The 20892-nt window shown below is 40.8% G+C and overlaps 1 protein-coding gene across 1 annotated transcript in view; it reads left to right on the top strand.

Annotated features, from left to right (window-relative positions):
* LOC125407029 (murinoglobulin-1-like) overlaps positions 1-20892 on the top strand; it is a 51469-nt gene that overhangs the window by 12137 nt on the left and 18440 nt on the right. Inside the window, exons 8-18 of the mRNA XM_085687062.2 lie at positions 1333-1441; positions 8164-8281; positions 8432-8541; positions 9224-9385; positions 10479-10709; positions 10825-10888; positions 11751-11792; positions 13111-13259; positions 14337-14486; positions 18927-19079; positions 20399-20486. Coding sequence (XP_085543188.2) covers positions 1333-1441; positions 8164-8281; positions 8432-8541; positions 9224-9385; positions 10479-10709; positions 10825-10888; positions 11751-11792; positions 13111-13259; positions 14337-14486; positions 18927-19079; positions 20399-20486 — 1376 coding nt within the window. The remainder of the gene's footprint in view (positions 1-1332; positions 1442-8163; positions 8282-8431; positions 8542-9223; positions 9386-10478; positions 10710-10824; positions 10889-11750; positions 11793-13110; positions 13260-14336; positions 14487-18926; positions 19080-20398; positions 20487-20892) is intronic.

Genomic DNA, 20892 nt, shown 5'->3' with positions numbered 1-20892 from the left:
TCCCTCACGGTAGAGTATTTAGAAATGCTAAGGCTGCATGGCCTTCCCTCCTAGAATGTTCCCCCTATGGTGTTCATTTCCTCTTCATGTCCCTGACTGTTCTGCATCCATCACTGCTTGACCGTTCATTGCGTATGTTGCTGATGTTAATTCTGATGACACCAATGATAAAATTAGCTGTATGAGGCAGTAGAGAGTTCCTGCCTTTGGAGACAGGAAGGTACCTAAAAAGATTCCCTGACCCATGTGAAGAGAACACAGGCACTAAATTCAGCATTCTCCTGACCTACTTCGGGTTGACAGAAAGAGCAGAGGAACAAGAGCTCCCAGTCTGGCTCTACTTCTGGTCACTGCCGCCCAAGTTGAGCTTTTAAACAACTCACTTTTCTGTCTGCATTTCTGTACCTGATAAATAAGGACCCTGGGCCACAGCAACTGAAATTGCTCTTTAAGTCTGGAATTGCGGTAAGCCAAACCACGGTAGAAGGAATTTACAAAGGGGCCTGAATCAAACAGAAGAGACACACCTGAGCTCACAATTGCTTGTCATTAAAATAAACATGTGTAGCATGGGGGCCGGCTTGTTGGGGTTTCTGTCCCGCCCAGTACCCCACAGCTGGCAAGTTCCAAAGAAAATCACACACAGGACTCCATAAGGTTATAAACTGATTGGCCCATTAGGTCAGGCATCTTGTTAACTCTTATAGCTTATATTAACCCATTATTCTGATATATTTTAGCCATATGGCTTGGTACCTTTTCCAGTTGTCAGCTCACATGTTGCTTCTTCGGTGATCTGGGCAGGAATGGCAGAGGGAGCTTCCTGCTTCCCAGAATATTCCTGTGCTCTGCCTCTACTTCCTGTCTGGTTGATCCACCTATACTTCCTGCCTGGCCAATCAGCGTTTTATTAAAATACATGATTGACAGAATACAGATAATTCTCCTGCACCAAACATGCTCAAAAGGAAATTGATTAGAAAGAAAGCAAAAGATGGAGGAAGTCTGTTAGAATAGTTCCGAGTCCTTTTGCCATGCTTCCTAGTCCTCTCAGCCCCGCCATTTGCTAACTGAAGTTCCTGATTTGGTCATTTAATCTTTCCAGAACTACAAATGGGAGAAAATTATGTCCCCCAGAGGTTCTTAATGGGGCTAAATTGTTAATATGTCTAGTTAGAAAGTGTCATGTGGTACTACTGGACCATATTTTCTGTCGTTGTGAAACTACATAGTTAATCTACTGTTACAGACTGACCATGTGAACACGGATGGGAGGACTATAGGTCTCTGCTTGAGGAAGACTCTTGTCTCTCTGAATTCATCTTGTGACAGGTATACCTATGGGAAGCCTGTGCCAGGACATGCAAAGATACGTATATGTTATAAATATAAGGAGCATATCAAGAATAAAGAGACTGGGTGCAAAGAAGTCAGTAGCCGGGTGAGTAAGTCTATTCAAAGGCCTGTTTCAATATTCAGGGTTAACTATAAGAAATACAGACAGCAAGACTGAGAAGAAATGCACACCCAGATATTAAGAGAGGATGTTTTGGGACCTTGGGACCTCAGGACCTCGAGGTGTGGCTCTGTAGTGGAACACTAGCCAGGCAGGTGTGCAACTCCCAGAACCCCCACCACCTCATTGACAATATTGATAGTCCTGGGACCCACTATAGGGATAGGTCAGCAACTTTGTGGCTAAACTTGGCCACCAATAATTTTTAGTATATATTCATTGTACAAAAGTAATAGGTTTATGACATTTTCATACATGGGGATCATGTATTTTCACCATATTCCCTAGTCCCATCGCCACCTCTGCTCCTGTGCTCTTCTCCTCTTCTTGTGTAGCCCTTGCTACTTTCATGCCTTTTGGACTATTCTTTGAAAGCATGTTTTGATTGGCACATATAGAATGTGAGTAAATTGTACCCAACAATAGGCTTCTTTCCAATACATTCCCACTCCTGTATCACGTACTTGATTATCTCCTCCATTACCTTTGCTATTCCCCCATCTGTCCTTCTGCCTGACTCTTCTTCTTCCCCAATGGAACAGCATCTACTTCGCAGTCTTTTTTGTTTTCCCCTTACATGCGACAGAAAGTGCACACTGCTGTGTGTCTAAGTCTGATATATTTTGTGAAAGGTGACAATCCCCATGCCTGTACCATTCTCTGATCCAGTTTTGATTATCCACTCATCAACTGATGGACACATTTGTTTGTGAATCAATAAATGCCAAGCATGCACGTGAGCACAGCTCTTGGTATCCTGATTTAGGTTCCTTTTAGACATTCCTGAAAGATGATCATATGGTACGTTGACCTTGCATTTTCTGAAGAGCATCTATACATACTTGTTAAGTGGCTACTAGGTTGTAGTCACGTGACCACAGTGTATGAAGGGTGGAGAGCCCAAGGTCCTTGGGCTCACAGATGAGCATTAGAGAAACCAGGAATGTTAAATATGCAGGATTGTCTCCTCAAAAGAGGCGATATATACCTATTTTCCACCCAAAAAGCTGAGAATGGATGTAGTTAATATCCTGGTGATCTGTGTTATCTGTAGGAGCAGGACACACCTAAACCCCCAGACTATATGTTTATCTCAGACTCTTCCTTTCTAGACCCTTATCTTGAGCATTGTTTCTCAATCTATAGAACCCATCCTTATGGAAGTTGTCATGTGTACTTTACAACAGACTAGGTGACCTCTGTGCTCCCTGTAGGCCAGGCCACTTCTGACTCCCATGTTTATATCAGTCATTCTCCATAGACCCTTAGCTGAGCCTTATTTTCCAGTCAGTAGACCCAATCTTTACGGAAGTGGTCACATGTACTTTGTAAAGAGTTTTAATGTAAACATCTTTTAAGCTTTGTTGCATACACGTGGGATTGGGTCGATTTTTTTTTTTAAAGTTCATGAAATTTTATTTAACTTAGCTTAATGTTTCACGTGTGTCTTTTTGCTTTTCTTTTTAAAACAATCTTATTTTACATACCAATCCCTGTTCCCTCCCCTTCCTGTCCTCCCACTTTCTCCAGCTCCTCCCCACTCCCCCCATCCACTCCTCAGAGAGGGTGAGGCCTCCCATGGGGAATCAACAAAGTCCACATCACTTGAGGCAGGACCAAGGCCCATCCCCTTGTACCTAGGTTGAGCAAGGTATCCCTCATTAAGCACTAGGGATAAAAACTGGTTCCCCTGCTAGTGGCCCCACAAACTGCCCAAGCCACACAACTGTCACTCACATTCATAGGGCCTAGCTCAGTCTTATGCAGGTTCCTCTGCTGTCAGTTCCACTAGTTCAGGTTAGCTGCTCTGTGGGTTTCCCCCATCATGTTCTTGGCCCCTTTGTGTAACATGAGGGCCTGCTTTGTTGGGGTTTCTGTCCTGCCCAGTTCCCACAGCCAATAAGTCCCAAAGAAAATCACACAGAGGTCTCCATAAGTTATAAACTGATTGGCCCATTAGCTCAGGCTTCATATTAGCTCTTATAACTTATAGTAACCCATTATTCTTATCTATGTTAGCCACATGGCTTGGTACCTTTTTCAGTGGGGCAGGTCACATCCTGCTTCTTCCGTGGTCTGGGTAGGACTGCAGGAAGAGCTTCCTTCTTCCCAGAATACTCCTGTTCTCCTTGTCCCACTTCTACTTCCTGTCTGTTTGTCCTGCCTGGTAACTGGCCAATTTGGCATTTATTTAAAACATAATTGACAGAATACAGAATTGTCCTGCACCACCTTTGCTCATAATATCACTCCTCTCTCTCTATGGCTGGACTCCAGGAGTTCGCCCCAGTGCTTAACTGTGGATCTCTGCATCTGCTTCCATCAGTTACTGGATAAAGGTTCTGTGATGACAATTAAGGTAGTCATCAATCTGATTACAGGGGAAGGGCATTTTAAGTACTCTCTCCACTATTGCTTAGATTCTTAGCTGGAGTTATCCTTGTCGGTTCCTGGAAATTACCCTAGTGCCTGGTTTCTCACTAACCCCATAATGGTTCCCTCTTTCAAGGTATCTCTTTGCTCTCCTTCTCTGCCCTTCACTCAGCTCAATCTTCCTGATCCCTCGTGTTCTCCTCCCTGTTCCCATTCTCCCTCCCCACTCCCCTACCAGGCTCCCCTGTCCGTTTATGCTGCCACTGCATTCTGGTCTTTTACATTCTTTCTGATGCTTGTTCCATGACTTTCCATGATCCTTTGATGCCGTGGTTATGTTGAAGATACATCAGGTGAGACTGAGCACATCGTAGGCACTTACTCTCTTCATTTTGATGAGTTGTAGATCTCTATCATGTACCTAGAGATTGAAAAATAAGAGTATTTGATGAGGGGTAAGATCTACATGTATCTGTAAGTATAAGGATAAGTCTTTGAAATATAATAAGTAACCATATTGGTTTAGGAAAATGGCAGTGGTGGCTTTTCCCCCCTAGAGTCTATGTGACTGTTGAAGTTGTCCACTTCTTATTGATTAAACATTTGTGTTTTCAATGAATGTAGAAATCTGTCCATTTGTTTTAGGTTTTCTAAATTAATGTAGTACAGGTTCTTAAAATATTCCTTTATAATCTTCTAAATCTTTTTGATATCTGTGTAATGTTTCACTGTAAATTTCTGATTCTGTTAATTTGAGTAATTTCTTTCTGTCTTTTGGTTGATTGTTCCAAAGGTCTGTTGATCTTATCTTTTTAAATAACCATCTCATAGACTCATTGATTCTTTGTATTCTCTATCTATTCCACTAATTTCTGTCCTAGTCTTTATTGCTTTTCCCATTTATTAATATTGAGTTTGGTTTAATTTTTCTTTTTCAAATCCTTGACTTCTATCACCAAGTCATTTATTTGTGTGATTTCTCTTCTTTTTTATGCCAATATTCAGACCTGCAAATGCCCCTCTTAGGACTGCTATGAACATGTTCCAGAGGTTTTATTGTGCTGTGTTTTCATTTTCACTTAATTTTTGGATTTTTAATTTTTCTTTCTTTATTTCTTCTTTGATTCACTCATTACTCAGTAGTGGGCTGTTTCATTTCCATGAGATGGTGTAATTTTCAGAAATTCTTTTGCTTTGGTTCTAAGCTGTATTGCATTGTGGTCAGACAGGATGGACTAGGTTATTTCAATTTTCAACAATTATATTTGTTCAGATTTGTTTTGTGTCCCAGTATGTAGTCTATTTTACAGAAACTTCCATTTGCTACTTCAAAGAATAAAAAATATTCTTTGGTGTTTAGGTGGAATATTCTATAGGTATATATTAGCTTTATTTAATGTATGATGTCATTTAATTTTGATGATTCTGTGTTTATCTTTGGTCCAGATGTTCTCCTGGAGAAATTGGGGTTTAGAAATCAACTATAACTACTGAATTGGGTTTCGTCTGTGTCTTGAAGTTCAGCGGTATGGTTTTTATGAAGGTGTATGTGGTAGAGTTTGGTTCATATATGTTTATAATTGTAGTGTCATCTCAGTTAATTATTCCCTTGATAGAAATAAAGTGTTCCTCTTTTTCTCTTCTCTATCCTTAAAGATAAAATGAGCTTCTTGTAAACAACAAAAAGAATGATTTTGTTTCTTAATCCGTTCAACTGTCCTATGTCTTTTGATTGTAGAGTTGAAGCCATTAATAGTTAAAGTTGCCTCTGAAAGGTGTCTGTTGATTGCTGCCATTTTATTATTTTGTTGATATTTGTGTTTAATTCTATTTCATGGTATAATAATCATAGCTTCATTTTTTTCTTTCAGTAATCTATTACCTATGCTTATTACCCTTTTCAGTCCAAAATATTGTTTCTAGTATTCTCTGTATGGCTAGTTTGATGGACATTAATTCTTTTAGCCTATTTGTCACTTTTCAGTCTTATCAGTTTTAGGATCTTCTTGAGACTTGTGAGTTGTATACTTCCTGAGCCTTGTAATTATTGTTTATGTCCTGGGTCTTAGTGAGCCTCCTTCGAGATAGAATGTCTAAACTCAGATGAAATTCTTATACAACACTCTGGAAATTATTATTTTTTTTGTCCAGATGGCCAATTAATGAGTGTGTAATACTAAAGTCACCCATTATGATTGCATCTGGACCTATCTATCCTTTCCTTAGTAGTATTTCTTCTATGAAAATGCAGTGACATGTTTATTTAGTATCCTCTTTTTGGTGTATTCATTTCACTAATAGGTAGTGAGCTTTTATTTTCTGTAACTAATTTTGCTCTGAAGTCTATTTTATCATTTATGCGTATTGATACTCCTGATTCTTATCAGCTTTGAATTTTCTTATCTATTCTTTTCTCTGTGTCTTAGTTAGGATTTCTATTGCTATGAAGAGACACCATGACCACAGCAAGTCTTATAAAGAAAAACATTTAATTAAGTAGCTTACAGTTCAGAGGATCAGTCTTCACGGTGCGAAGCAGGCAGACAGACATGGTGCTGGAGAGGTAGCTGAGAGTTCTACAACTTAAGCAGGCAACAGGGAATGTTCTACAGTACTGGGCAAGGCTTGAGCATATAAAGACCTCAAAGTCTCCCTCCAAGTGACACACATCCTTTAACAAGGCCATACCTACTCCAACAAAGCCACACCTCCCAATAGTGCCATTTGCTGTGAGCTTAAAGGGGCCAATTATACTCAAACTATCACACTATCCTTTCATGTTTTAGTCTAAATAGTTGTCCTGTGTCTCTTAGAGAGTTAAAATCATTTGTGTTTAAGTTTATTTGCTGACATTTATTTATTTATTTATTTGCTATGATTTGGATGTTCTGGTTGGTTCACATGATATTTATCTTTTATCATCCAGCACATCTGCTGCTGACTTTCCCATTCTTGTCCTGAGCTGATAATAACAACACTATCATCTGTCTGAATCCTCCTTGAGGCCATTGGCCATTTCCCAAGCTAGACAATTAGATTATTGGTCCAGCATTATGACAATTTCAGTGTTCTGGGATTTAGTTAGTGAGGAGTTGTGCCCTTTCGTTGTTGTCATATTGTTTTGCTTCATGTTTCCTGTTTCTACATTGTGATCTACATATCTCTTATAATATATATCTCCTCCAGTTTTATTTGGGGGTCTTCAAAATAAGCAGCTTTCACTTAACAGCCCAGTACTCACTGCCATTCAGAGACAAGAAAACAAGCTGTCGTAACACCAGGAAACCAAAGATGATAGAGTGATACAATTTGAATAAAGTAAAGTGCAGTGCTATGCCAGCAATCACTGTAGAAATGAAAATGGAAGACAATGTAAACTGTGAAGTTAAAATTGAATTAAGAGCTGGGCAGTGGTGGCACATGCTTTTAATCCTAGCACTTGGGAGGCAGAGGCAGATGGATTTCTGTGAGTTGGAGGCCAGCCAGGACAGGCACCAAAAGTCATAGAGAAACCCTGTCTCTAAACAAAAACAAAACAAAAAATAGCCAGATGGGGTTTCACGCCTTTAATCTGAGCACTCAGGAGGCAAAGACAAGTGGAGCTCTGTGAGCTCAAGGCTAGCCTGGGCTACAGAGTGAGTTCCAGGACAGATTCCAAAGCTGCAGAGAAACAAACAAACAAAAAACAAAGTAATATAATCCTGGTGACCCTTCTCTTTCACATTTCAGAATAATATCTGTTCTTTTTTCCTCTGAAGACTTTTCTCAATCACAGAGCCACACCGAGGCAACACCTAAGCCCCTATTACACATCTGGAAATAAATTTCACTTTTTTTTAAACCAGTAAAATCTATTTACTGGTACTTGGTATCAAGCCAACAGTTTCACGCCGACTAGTAAAATGTACCACTGAGCTACATCCAAGCCTGTAGTTGCTATTTTAAATATTACAAAGTGATTATTAAGTCCTAATGACATGCAAGTAAGCGGTCTGATTACATTATCATTGTGAATTTACTTAGTGCTCTTTATTGTCTACGAAGACAAACACTATTTTTATAGATGACAAATCCGGGGCAGCTTTGTGCCTGGCTCATGATCGTGGCACCCAGCAGCTCAGTGTGTGAGCTGAGTCCCGGTGCCTATGACCAGAACGCCATGCTGTAAAGCACTGAGCACCCATGTTTCTCAAAGAAGCCCTCACACGTAGGTTTGAGCTGACCATTGATCTGAATACTGTGCCTTCTTACCTTGTTTTTATCTTGCATATCAGCTAGACAGCAATGGCTGCACCACACAAGAAGAAAACATCAGTGTGTTTGAATTAAAGCAAAGGTATTATAAAGTCCAGCATCTTCAAGTGGACGCGAAGGTTATAGAAGAAGGGACAGGTATGTGGGAATACGGAGAAGGAAGCTGTGAAAACTCACACCTGTTCATGTCAATGGTGGTTTAAATGGTGTTGAAAAGGGAAGTAAAATGAAAATAATTCTTCTCTAACTGACTTGGGCTTCCAATGATGCTGCTAATTTCTTTTTCAGGATTCGAGTTCACTGGATCTAGGACAATTGAAATTGAAAGAACCACAACCAAACTCATATTCGTGAAAGCAGACTCACACTTTAAATACGAGATTCCATTCTTTGTGAAAGTAAAGTGCTTTTGGATTCAAAGATGCTTGGGCTGTATTGTGGTTCCTCAACCTAGGTCATTCTGCTCGGTGTTCGACTTGTCTGACATCACTGCTTGCCAAACAGGAATTTAGCTTGCTGGCAGAGCTTGTACTTCACATGGTCAAGTGCATGAGTTCAATTCCCAGAGCTAAACCAAAAACTTAGAAAAGTTATCAGGAAACCCCCAAATCTAAAGCTTATGTAGCAAAATTTTTATTTATAACTATTGTCCTTAAAAACCTTAAACCCCAAAGTGTCACTGAGTTTCAATAATGATGTTAGATATGCTACATATTAATAATAAAACCACACTCCTCATTAGCCTCAGGGCCCTAACTAGCTTTTATTTTGACGGTGTCAGGGCATCTACCCCCTTTTGTCTGCGCAATGAACTCATCAATGGTTTCTTGTGAATAACAGCTGAGTATGAAGCATCTGTTATGGAGCCATACTAGGAATATAACATCTTTAGCCCCTGGCTTTCACAGCACATCCAGTCCTACTAGATTAAAGTGTTAGATGTTTGTGTTAGATGTTTTTGCATGCTGTTAGTTGGTGCATCTTTTTAGATCTTTACATAATATTGAAACACATTTTTCTCTTATAGTCTATATAGTATCATCATACCCAGACTATACTTTTCTTCCCTGTTCAATTCAGGTCCGTCTAGTGGATCCCAAAGGAGCTCCCATCCCAAATGAGCGAGTCTTCATCAAACCGCGGGAACTTGGTTACACCAGTGTTACTACCACTGATCAGCATGGCCTGGCAGAGTTCTCCATCAACGTCACCAACGTCGACATACATTCCCTCACTATCAAAGTGAGTCAGAAACGGGGGCATGAGACACATGGTGAAGCTTTGTACAGCTGAGCCTCAATAATGTGTAGCTTAATGGAAGAGTATTCCCACACCAAGCTTTCTTATTTTAGGACAAAGCACAAATGGTTTCTGATAAATAATAAAAGTATAAGCAAAGGGCAACAGAAATAAGTGCACGCATTATGAATATGTGCTATTTTTAAATTACGCATTTAATTAATAAACATCTATTAAAATAACATTTTAATTAGCTAAATTGATTAATTAACATGTTATTTTAAATTAGCATAAAAAAGAACAGGTTTCACTATGGCATTTTCATACGTTTCGTTGCTTGACCCTCCTCCCCAGCTATTATCTCTCCGTCTCCTCCCCCCCCACACACACACTTCTGCCCCGAATTGTCTGCTTCCGTACTCACACCACCTACTTCAGGTCTCTAGCATGCTGCTCCTTGATCTTCTTTCTCAGACTTGGGCCTCATCTCCTTTCTTTCTGATCTTGCTTCTTTTTTCTTTTCCCCTGACCCGCTTTGTACTGCTTTAGTAATGAAATTTATCTCTAATTTTTTTTGCATGTTTTTAAAAACTTTTCATTGATTCTTTGTGGATTTCACATCATGCATCCCAACCCCACTTCTCTCCCCATCCCCTCGCTTCTGCCCTCTGTCCTTGCAATGGCTCCCTCAAAAAACAACAACAACAACAACAAAATTTAAAAGTAAAACAAACAACAAACAAACAAACAAAAAACAGAAAAAAATCAAAAAAATCTTGGTGTGGAAGCTGCATTGCGCCTCAGTGAGTCACACGGTTAAACCCTTAGTCCCTACATCTTTACTTATAAGTGTTCATGGCAATGAGTCATCATTGGTCTGGTTCGAGGCCTCTGGCTTCTGCCACACTATCAATCCTGGGCCCCAAATCTCCTGATTTTCCAGTACCTGGCCTCAAAGCCACTGAAGCATCCTGGGCCCCAAATCTCCTGATTCTCCAGTACCTGGCCTCAAAGCCATTGAAGCACATGAAATGTCATGTAGTTTTACAAGTCTAATTTTTAAAACGATTAATGACAAAATGTGTTGTTTCTCCAGGTCTACCACCGGGAGGAAAGTCCTTGTCTCCTTTTCCCTTGCTCAGCAGTCGAATACGCAGAGGAGCACCACGTAGCGCACAGTGTCTACTCCTACAGCCGGAGCTACGTCCAACTGGAGACAGAGGCAGGCAGCGTCTTGCCCTGCAGTCAGACTAAGACAATCCGGGCACATTTTATTCTGAAGGGGCCGGTCTTGACAGTGCTGAGAGAGCTCACGTTTTATTACCTGGTGAGTTCTAGCTCCACGCTGAGAAATACAAAGAGTCCTTTCATCTCCTGGCCATGCCTCTCCTCCTGCCGTGTAAAATTTCGATGTAAGCTTGGAAAACACTTTTTAATCTCAGGTCGTGGCCATGGGCAGAATTATCCACACTGGGAGCCACACGCACCACTCAGAGCCAGAAGAATGTGAGTGAGTCCCACCCAGTAGCACGTCTCCACTGAGTTCCCCACACAGTCAGCAGAGAGATCTCACCACTGAACAGATAAGGATGCCATGATGCTTGTGTCTCTCCGTAAACACCCTCCACAGCAGGGAGTCCAGGTTCTGCCATCTTAACTAGGTTATCTCTCATACCATGATCTTCAGGATGGACGAGTCTCAGACCCCTAAAGTGGGTCTCATTCAGCACGGTGAAATTTCTATTCTGAAGAGGTAACCCCTGAAAATACAAAGTACCCCAAGATGTACCCCAAGATACACCCCAAGTGAGGAATCTATGCATTTACATACAGAGTATCACCACCCAGGCAAAATGTGTTATCTTAGCGTCCATTCAAAAAAAAAAAAAAATCTGACGGGTTTCCAGCCTTCGTCTTTAGGTCAGTCAAGATACACCAATTTTTATCCATTTGATTCATTTTTACTGTTTTAAATTGTGTGTGTGAACGTGTGTGTGTGTGCATGTGTGTGCACGTGTGCTTGTGAGTACGTATGTGCACATCGGTGTGGGTGACCTCAAAGTCGGAGGCATCAGATCCCCTGAAGCTGCAGTCACAGAGAGTCCTGAGCAGCCTGATGTGGGTGCTGGGAATCAAACTTGGGTCCTCTAGAAGGGCATCAAGTGATCTTAAACTCCTGAGATATCTCTCCAGTCCTTTGCTTTTATTTTTAAAGATATTTTATTTATTCTTTGAACGTTACATATATTTATACAATGTATTTTTGATTTATTTATTTCATATTCTCACTGAAGTTTTCCCTCCCTCATCTCCTCCCATTCCCTCCCCCACCCCCTAAATCCACCCCTCCTCTGTTTCTGTTCAACAGGCCTCACATGGACGTCAGTAAGACATGGCACATCGAGTTGCGGTAAGACTAAGCACCTCCCTTGTACTAAGTCTGGGCAAGGCAACCCAGCATGGGGAATGGGCTCCCAAAAGTCAGCCAAAGCACCAGGGACAGCCCCAGCTCCCATTGTTAGGAGTCCCACAACTAGACCAAGCTACACAATTGTCACATATATGTAGAGGTCAGTCCCATGCAGGCTCTCTGGTTATTGGTCCAGACTCTGAGTTCCTATGAGCCAAGTTAATTGATTCTGTGAGTTGTGTTCTTGTGGTGTCCTTGAACCCTCTGACTTCCTCCCTCTCTTCAGAAGGATTCCCCAAGCTCAGCCTAATATTTGGTTGTGGGTCTCTGCATCTGTTTCCATCAGTTACTGGATGAAGATTCTCTGGTGACAGTTGGGATAGTCACCAATCTGATGACAGGAAATGGCCAGCTTGGGCTACATATCCACTATTGCTAGGAGTCCTAGCTGGGGTCATCCTTACGGATTCCTGGGAGTTTCCCGTGCACCAGGTTTCTACCTGACCCCAAAATGTGCCCCCTTTCCAGTCATCTCTTTCAGTAATCTCCCCCTCCATCCACTCCCCAACACAATCCCTCAAGTTCCCATCACCACTGCCCCAGTCCACCCACAAGATCTCTTCTATTTCCCCTTCCCAGGGAAATCAATGTGTCCCATCCCCCTTTGAGCCCTCCTTGCTACCTAACCTCTCTGACCAACTATAAAAATCTGTTTATCTATTTAATAAAATATCCAGTTAGTTTTTCTACAAACACTAAATAGGAGTCATAGCACCCATCTTGAGAAGGTTTATGAATCTGCTCAGATGCACCAGAAGCAATAACAAAGACTTCTAAAATTGCATAATCTTCTCTCAAGAAATGGAAATACAGTGACCATTTCAGTAGTTCCAAAGATATGCTTATTACTTCCAAATGTAGCTTGCTCCTCTGAGATCAAGTTGTCATCTATATTATTTTTCCTCTTATCTCAATAATAAATGAAACATCAGGCAGGGTTGTTTCATCCCTTTTCATAACAGGAGTATCTAACAGATGCTGTTTGGGACGTTAGGGTGTGAAAGAGATAAGAGATTAGTATATGATTAGCTACAAATAAGCACTATAACCTTCCATGGTGACCATCTTGGTGGAAGATAGCATGCTGCGAGCATCCCACACCCTCCTGAGATCATTAGCATCAAACAGTTAACCACAGAACTGACCAGATGTGAGAATGTCTTCCACATACAGATAGGCCCCCAGATCCCTGTGTTTAGCTATTTGGGCTTTCCTGACAGTGTTCTGACCCATGCCTTCCTCTTCCCATTCCCCCCAGCTCCAGTGAAAGGGGACTTTGCCCTGGAGATCCCTGTGGGGTTGAGCATGGTGCCCATGGCTAAGATACTCATCTATGCCATATTACCTGATGGAGAAATGATTGCAGATTCTGCAAATTTTGACATTGAAAAGTGTCTTCCCAACAAGGTGAGTGATTTATTTCTAAAAAACTCTATTTAAAAAGAAAACCATGTCTTAAGGATACAGATTTCAATAAACTAAACCCAGTGGCAGGTGTGTTCCTCAGTGCAAAGATACAGATAGCACTGGAGTGCCAGATTTTAATTCACAAACCCCCAAATGGCTAGAGGTTGACAAGAAAGAAAGCAAGGAAGTGGGGAACAAGAGAGGGAAACTGAATGTTTAGTAGCTTGCTAACTACTTCAAAGTCGGATAACTTAAAATTTTTATTGTATTTATCTGCATGTGCAATGTGCACATGAATGCACACATGTGGAGGAAAGAGAACAATTTTTTCGATGCCTGTCTCTTTCCACAGGCATCTGGGAGATCAAGTTCAGGGCATCAGAGCCAATGTCAGGTGCCTTTACCCAGTGAGCCTTCTCATAGACCCTTAATGTCACATAGTGTTATGCAAGATCAGCAATAGAATACAGGAATATCAATTGTTAGTATATTTCCTTTTCCTCCAGTTTTTCATTATGAATTTTTATGTGTGTGATAAAACATAGGATCTTGCTATTATTAAATTTTATGATACAATACTACTAAATCTTAGATCCCAACACTCAAGTGAAAAACCAGGCATGACTGGTGACTCCTTTAGCCCTAGTGCTGTGGAGGCCAGAGGCAGGAGAATTGCTGGAACTTGACAGCTGCCAGTTTAGCTCCGGGTTTATGTCTATGAGGTAGAGAGTGAGAAATGGGCACCCACATTTTCCTCTGATCTCTGCTGAGTGCATGGGTTCATGCACCTGTACACATATGTGCATTACACCATACTCACATACATATGCACACATATCAAAAATGAGCTATTTGCAAGAATTTCAAGGAGCCAAAATGTCGTTTATTGCTTCAGAGTTTCACTGGCACATCTCCTGTCTTCCTAAATCAATCCCAGTGATGGAAAAGGAAGCGAAGAGCCTCGGCTGATCTCCCGACAGTCATGATCTGGCACGCAGAGTTAGAGGGTGACTCAAGTGGCAAGCTTCTGGGTTGCAAGAGCAGGAAGCTGGCTAAGCCTGATTCCCCTTCCTACAGGTGGACCTGAGCTTCTCTCCAGCCCAAAGTCTTCCTGCCTCACACGCCCATCTGCAGGTCACAGCTTCTCCTCAGTCCCTCTGTGGCCTGAGAGCCGTGGACCAAAGCGTGCTGCTCCTGAGGCCTAAAGCTGAGCTCTCCCCTTCCTGGGTGAGTCCTTATCATCCTCTGTCCAAGAAAGGCCAGAGGTGAGGCGCCAAGGTGCTGGTTCTGATAAAACAGTAGTCATTCAGACTCTAGGGCTCCTTAATGTAAAAGTACTGCATTTAATTCTAAAGGCATCGCTAAGGGAGCTCTTCATTGTAAAATCCCAAAGAACAACTCCGAAAACTTCAGCCAATAAATTCTCGACAAAGCCTGAAGTAAAGTACTCAGTGGGCTGTAAAGCTTGTGTGTGGCCCAGGTCCTCTGTGTCCTTACTGCACCTTTCCCACCACAGGAGTGGCTGGCCCCCAACACGCTCCTGATGGAGCTTTTTGGAGAGACGCTGTCTGTGGGAGCCAAACCAAACTGTTTACACAGATGGAATCTCGGACATCTCAAGAGTTCCCCAAATAAGAAAAATACATAATGCTTTGAAATTTAAAAACACTGCAAGGAGGTTCTCAATTTGCTCTGAAAATTCTCAGAGGTGCAACTGAAACCATAGTGATAACAAAACTCTTCTTCATACTGAAATAAGAATGGGCTTTAGGAAGAAAAATTACATGATCATGCAATAGTTTTATAAAGTTATTGGCACTGGCTAATAGCCTATTTTAAAATTTATGTAAGGTGCTTATGTAACCTTTAGTCTAGACAACACTGGGAACTAACCAGTCTTCGACTAACACACAAGGTAAATCAGCATTTAATTTTATTTTAATGGCGGAATTTTATGGTACACATGCAGAAAATAGCTGAGGAAGGAATATGACTAAAATGCTTTCCTGTTAGAGTCTGACTTTTCCCAAATCTATTAAATAAGAGATTTCTTGAACAATTGCTTTAGCTGACAAATACTGGCAATTAGTTAAAAAAAAAAAGAAAAACAAACAAACAAAGCATGCTTGGCTTCCCATGGGGAGTCAACAAAGTCTGACACATCACTCTGAGGCAGGACCAAGGCCCTCCATCCTGTGTCTAGGCTGAGCAAGGTATCCCTCCTCAGGGAAAGAACTCCAAAAAGCCAGTCCAAGCACTAGGGATAAATCCTGGTCCCTCTGCCAGTGGTCTCACAGACTGTCCAAGTCACAAAGCAGTCACCCACATTCAATGGGCCTAGTTTGGTACTATGCAGGTTTACATAGTCAGTGAGCTCCCACTAGCCCAGGTTAGGTGTTTCTGTGGTTATCCCCTTCATGGTCTTGATCTTTTTGCTCTTATTATCACTCCTCCTTCTCTTGGGCCAGTCTCCGCCCTGTGCTATCCATGCTTTCGACTTCCCATTCTTTCAATGACTACAGCTAGTTCTTTAATATTTTATTTCCCATTCTCTATTAGTCTTTGAAAGTCTTGGCCTTCCTTCATTTTTAGCAGTATCTGTTCATTCTTCTTACTATAAAGTGGCGTGATAAAACTGATTAGGCAGACCCCTCCTAACTTCATCTTGCCTACCGATCTATATGATTACTGTGCCAAATCCTTAGAAGTCTTCATTTCTGTAACCAAAAATTATGGCTCATTATTAAGCCAGATGGTGTGCTGTGGCCATATTTCCTCTCATTTTTATTCATACGTCCTGACATATAATCATTCCTTTCCATGTTTGCTTCAGGGTCATCCTCCCGCTCACTCGGTTCAGTCCTCTGGCAATTCTTCTGTTGTCTCCAGTGGAACTCTCTGTCACCCTACTGCTCTCTTCTTGGCTGGCTTCTGTAACACAAGTGTTCACCCTTATACGGGGGAGTTTCTTCAAAATTCCCTGTAGTTGGTTCACTGTTTTCTACCTTGCTATGACTTCTTTTTGGGTCGCTGACTCCCATGGGCTTTAAGCATGTGGTGGTACCGTTCTGAGAAGGAGGGAATCAGAGACGAAGTTCTTTTGCAGCTCTATGTATCTATACTTACAGTAATAATTAATACTTGGAAATGGTGCAAAAGGTCAGCTAAGAACTCACGTTCCCTGAGAACTCGGGAGACATTGGGTTTCTGGATTTATATCTTCCTGAGTACTGCTAAAATGCACAATGCCATTACTTCTGCATTTTTATTTATTTTCTCTCTGTAATCTTTTAAGATCTTTTATTTGTATCTGATCTCCAGAATATTCACTAGCATGTGAGACCGTGGGGAGCCATGGGTTCTCACTGTGTCCTGGTGAGCCTGTGGGTCTTTTCTGACAGTACTGTTTTAAATGCATGCGATAAAACATGTAAGAAGACAAGAAAGGACAGTTGCAAAAAAATACGCCCTGTATGAAATAACAGCCCACATAAGCCACAATATCAATACAAATCATCATGGCGCAAGTTAAAGCTAGGAAGCGTGGCAGCGGAGATGGCATGAACACTCCTGATTTACTGTTGACTGCCTTAACTCACATCCTCGCACACACTGACTGTCAACCAAGGGTAGACAGAGAACTCCGGAGCCCACATTCAGCCGTGGCCTCTGAACTTAGAAAATATGAGTTCCCTACTTAGGAGCTGAAGGTGCCTGAGTACCAGTTGTGCAATTATTGCCCGGTTCTGTCACTTGGATCAAGTTGTCTATATTTTTTAAATATCCACTCGAGTCCTGACAAATGGTGATGCAGACAGCACTTCGGATTACCTGGCTGAACTGAATATAGTGTGAAAACATCTCTGAACTTGCCTCTGGCCAAAAGTCATAATCTTGCTAATAGGTGTGTGCATGTGTGTGACTGTTTAATTGATTCACAAGCCAGGCAGTTTCTGTTAAACACCTAAGAAAATAAGATATGAATTTCCCCGCACATATAACCAGACCTCTAAATTCTCAGTCCCTTGAGATCATAGTGATCCCAAGTTTAAAACCTGGAAGGACAGATTAATTTGCTTATTCTCTAAGATTTTGTTTCAATTCTTACCAGTTTCTCTGTCATTCTATTGTTCTTTCTAGACAGATGGTGGGTGTCTTAAGTAAATCATCTAACGTTGTCTTTCTTTTGCCCTGGTTATCCTTGGGGTTTTTCTATTTTCTGAGCAATTTCCTTCAGATGTACCTTTCATATTTTTTTTGCAAATTAGCTTTATGTTCAAACCTATTTTTCCCTGTTCTAGATTTTAAATAGTCTTGAGTTCGCTGCATGAATGCAATGAATCATATCTTGGTGAGAATTTTATAGTTTTTTTTTTACTTCTTCCTTTCTTTTTACTTTGGAGGCTTTTGTTTTATTATTTGGTTCCTAATTACTATTTTTTCCTCAAGTCTCTTGTCTCTGCTCACACTGGTTTCTGTCACTAACACTGGAAATCTGCAGAAGAGTCTAAAGTGTGTTCATAGGGAACCGAAGCTTGTCCTGTGGTCTGGGCTTGGGCGACACTGTCTGTCACATGACTGACTGTGCTGTTACTTTATAAGCAAGCCAGTCTGTTCTTTCAAAGGGAGCCGCCAAAGACAAAAGTCAGTTTCTGAGCTTTATTTGCCCAGACACCACCCCATCCCAAGAAAAGTTAATGTCTCAGAGACACAGGTTCGGAGCACCTTGGGTTGGCAAGCCTCTGTCTCCTGCCTTCTTCACACACATTCACCTCGCCTTGACTGCTCCCATCCTCCAATGCCCAGGCTGGGTCCGGCAAAGTCTGGCAAACTTGCTTGTATATCCCCAGCATCTCCTATGGCTGCTAACGCATGATGCACTTCCATTTGGACACATTACCTGCAGTCCCCTCTGCCTCTTTTTTTTAAAAGATTTATTTATTTATTATGCGTACAGTGGTCTGCCTCCATGTCAGAAGAGGGCACCAGCTCTCGTTATTGATGGTTGTGAGCTACCATGTGAATGCTAGGAACTGAACTCAGGACCTCTGGAAGAGCTGCCAATACTCCTAACCTCTGAGCCATCTCTACAGCCCTCTCAACCTCCTTCTAATCCTGTGCATTTCAGTTTGGAGGGTTGAATGCATCTTTCTGTCAAAGATAGAAGTGGCTTGGGTTTGTTTTATTTTGAAATTTTTTCCCCTGAATTTAGGAAAAAATATGTAATAAATTCTTCATTCATGTCTCTTCGGGCTGTTTACACATTGACTAGCAATTTTTGTTTTATTTGTTTGTCTTTATAGTATTTTAGTAGACTGAAATATACAACCTTGGTATTTCATATGTATTAAATGGTTTATGTGGCATAAACATTTCTCAATGTTTAATGTTTTATATTAATATCATGTTAAAATTATATCATTCTCAAATATAATATGCAGAATTTATATTCATACCTCTTTTTTAATATTTGGAGTATTTTTAGTCTTTTCCTAAATATTGTGAACACCTTCAGAATAAAGCACTCTTCAATAGAAAATATTTAGAAAACCTTACTTGGGGATAATCGAACATTCTAGAAGTGATTTGCAGTATCATACTGATTCTTTTCTCTTTGTGAGTATCTTCCAAGAAAGCCTAAGAAAGAGGATCCCTTGTTTCTTACAGATATACAATCTGCCAGAGATGCAGTTAAACAACCCCCCTCGAATTATGGATAAATTTTTTGATAGCCAGTGTGTATGGACTGGAGATGATAAGGTTAATCATAGTATTGTATACTTACATGGATATGAGAAGGGTGTCTACAAATACGTGGAGGTAAGTGGTATTACCCATTAACGTGCTGATCTATGTTTTTTAGGTTTATTGAAAAGCTAAACTAGTAAAGAATTTCAGAGTCAGATCAAGGATATAAATCACTATCAGACCTTATGTGTTATAGTTCATGGAGTCAATCCCAAGCATTGCAGAAATTGCATCTTGGAAAGTGTCCAGTCTAGGCACAGAGTGGATAAGTGGCATTTTTTAAAAAATAAATTCTGGATTTTTGAAATAGGCTGTCACTATGTAGCTCTGTCTGTCCTGGCATTCACTCTGTAGACCAGGTTGGTCTCAGACTTACAGAGTTCTGTAGCGAGTCTTTCTCTGTCCTACAAGCCAGTCCCAAAATAAAGACACAGAGACGTACTATTTTGAATGCTCAGTCTTAGCTTAGGCTTGTCCCACTAGCTCTTATAACTTAATTTAACCTGTTTCTATTTATCTACATTTGCCTTGAACTTTTTTACCTTTCTTTATTTCTGTATGTTCTGCTTTCCTGCTTCCTCTGTGTCTAACAGGCTGGCCCCTGGCATCTCTTTCTCTTTCTTCTCCCTCCCCACTAATTAAGTTCCTCTTCCTACTTTCTCTCTCTGCCTGGCTATTGACTATTTAGCTTTTTATTAAACCAATCACAGTGACATATCTTTACACAATGTAATCAAATATCTCGCAGCAGAGAAATACTTGCCTCTGCATCCCAAGTTGATGTGGGATTCCCCTCTGTATGCTTATGTGAATATGTTTTATTGCCATTGGTTAATGAAAAGTCACTTTGGCCTATAGCAGGAAAGAATATAGCAAGGCAGAAAATCCAAGCAGAAGGTGGAGTCAGGTAGATGCCATGTAACCACCAAAGGAATAACATGCCAGCACCTGTAAGTCACAGTCTAGTGGCAATACACAGATTAATAAAAATGGGTTACTTTAAAATATAAGAGCTAGTTAGGAATATGCCTAAGCCATTGGCCAAACAGTGCAGCAATTGATATAGTTTTTATGTGATTATTTGGGTCTGGGTGACTGAGAAAAGAATGTGCAGTCTGTTTACACCAAGTGCTAGGATTAAAGGCATGCACCACTGTACATGGCTGTGAATGACTTTTTACAATAACAGGGCATTGTATCAGACAGAAGGTCAGAACATATGCCTCACTGTGAATTCTCTGTTACACACTACACTCTCTAAAGAGTATGAAAAACACGATTTGAATAGGAACTAAGCTATATCTGAGTTAGTTACTATAATTTTTATACACATTGAATGTCTTCAGAATTTTGAGATATTTTATGTGATTAATTAATAATGTTCTTTCCAGGACGCAGGCCTAAGGACGTTCACCAACTTGAAGATCAAACCTCATACATTATGTTTTCAGCATAAACATTTTCCTCTAGTGGCAGCAGGTAAAGTAACAAATCAGCATGTATTTTCAGAATAAAATAAATGTGAATTATTTATCAAAGATGATCAAATAAAATTGTAGAGCATGTATAGTATCCAAATAAGAGAGAAAAGACCCAAACTTACCTGCACAAAATGTGCTCAAATGTATGCTGATGCTAGAAGTTAAAAATTGGGGTTCTTCCTTCCTGGTTAAAGAGACAGATAAGACAAGATGCAATGGTTACTGTAGTAGAGAATCGTTATGTGAAGTGTGAAGAACTTTTGTAGGTATTTCATGAGAGGTGAAGAGAATTTGCTAAGTATTACAGATGAAGAGGACAAGGAAAAAACCAGGCACTGCAGGCAGGGGTGAAGACCGCATAAGCAAAGCACATAAGTCACAAGGTGCGCACTCCCCTGCCTTCA

The sequence above is a fragment of the Myodes glareolus genome, chromosome 3 (genome assembly GCF_982192425.1).
Source record: "Myodes glareolus chromosome 3, mMyoGla1.1, whole genome shotgun sequence".
In the NCBI taxonomy this organism is placed as follows: Eukaryota; Metazoa; Chordata; class Mammalia; order Rodentia; family Cricetidae; genus Myodes; species Myodes glareolus.
The sequence above is the reverse complement of the archived record's forward strand: the minus strand, read 5'-3'. Positions and strand labels throughout refer to the sequence as shown.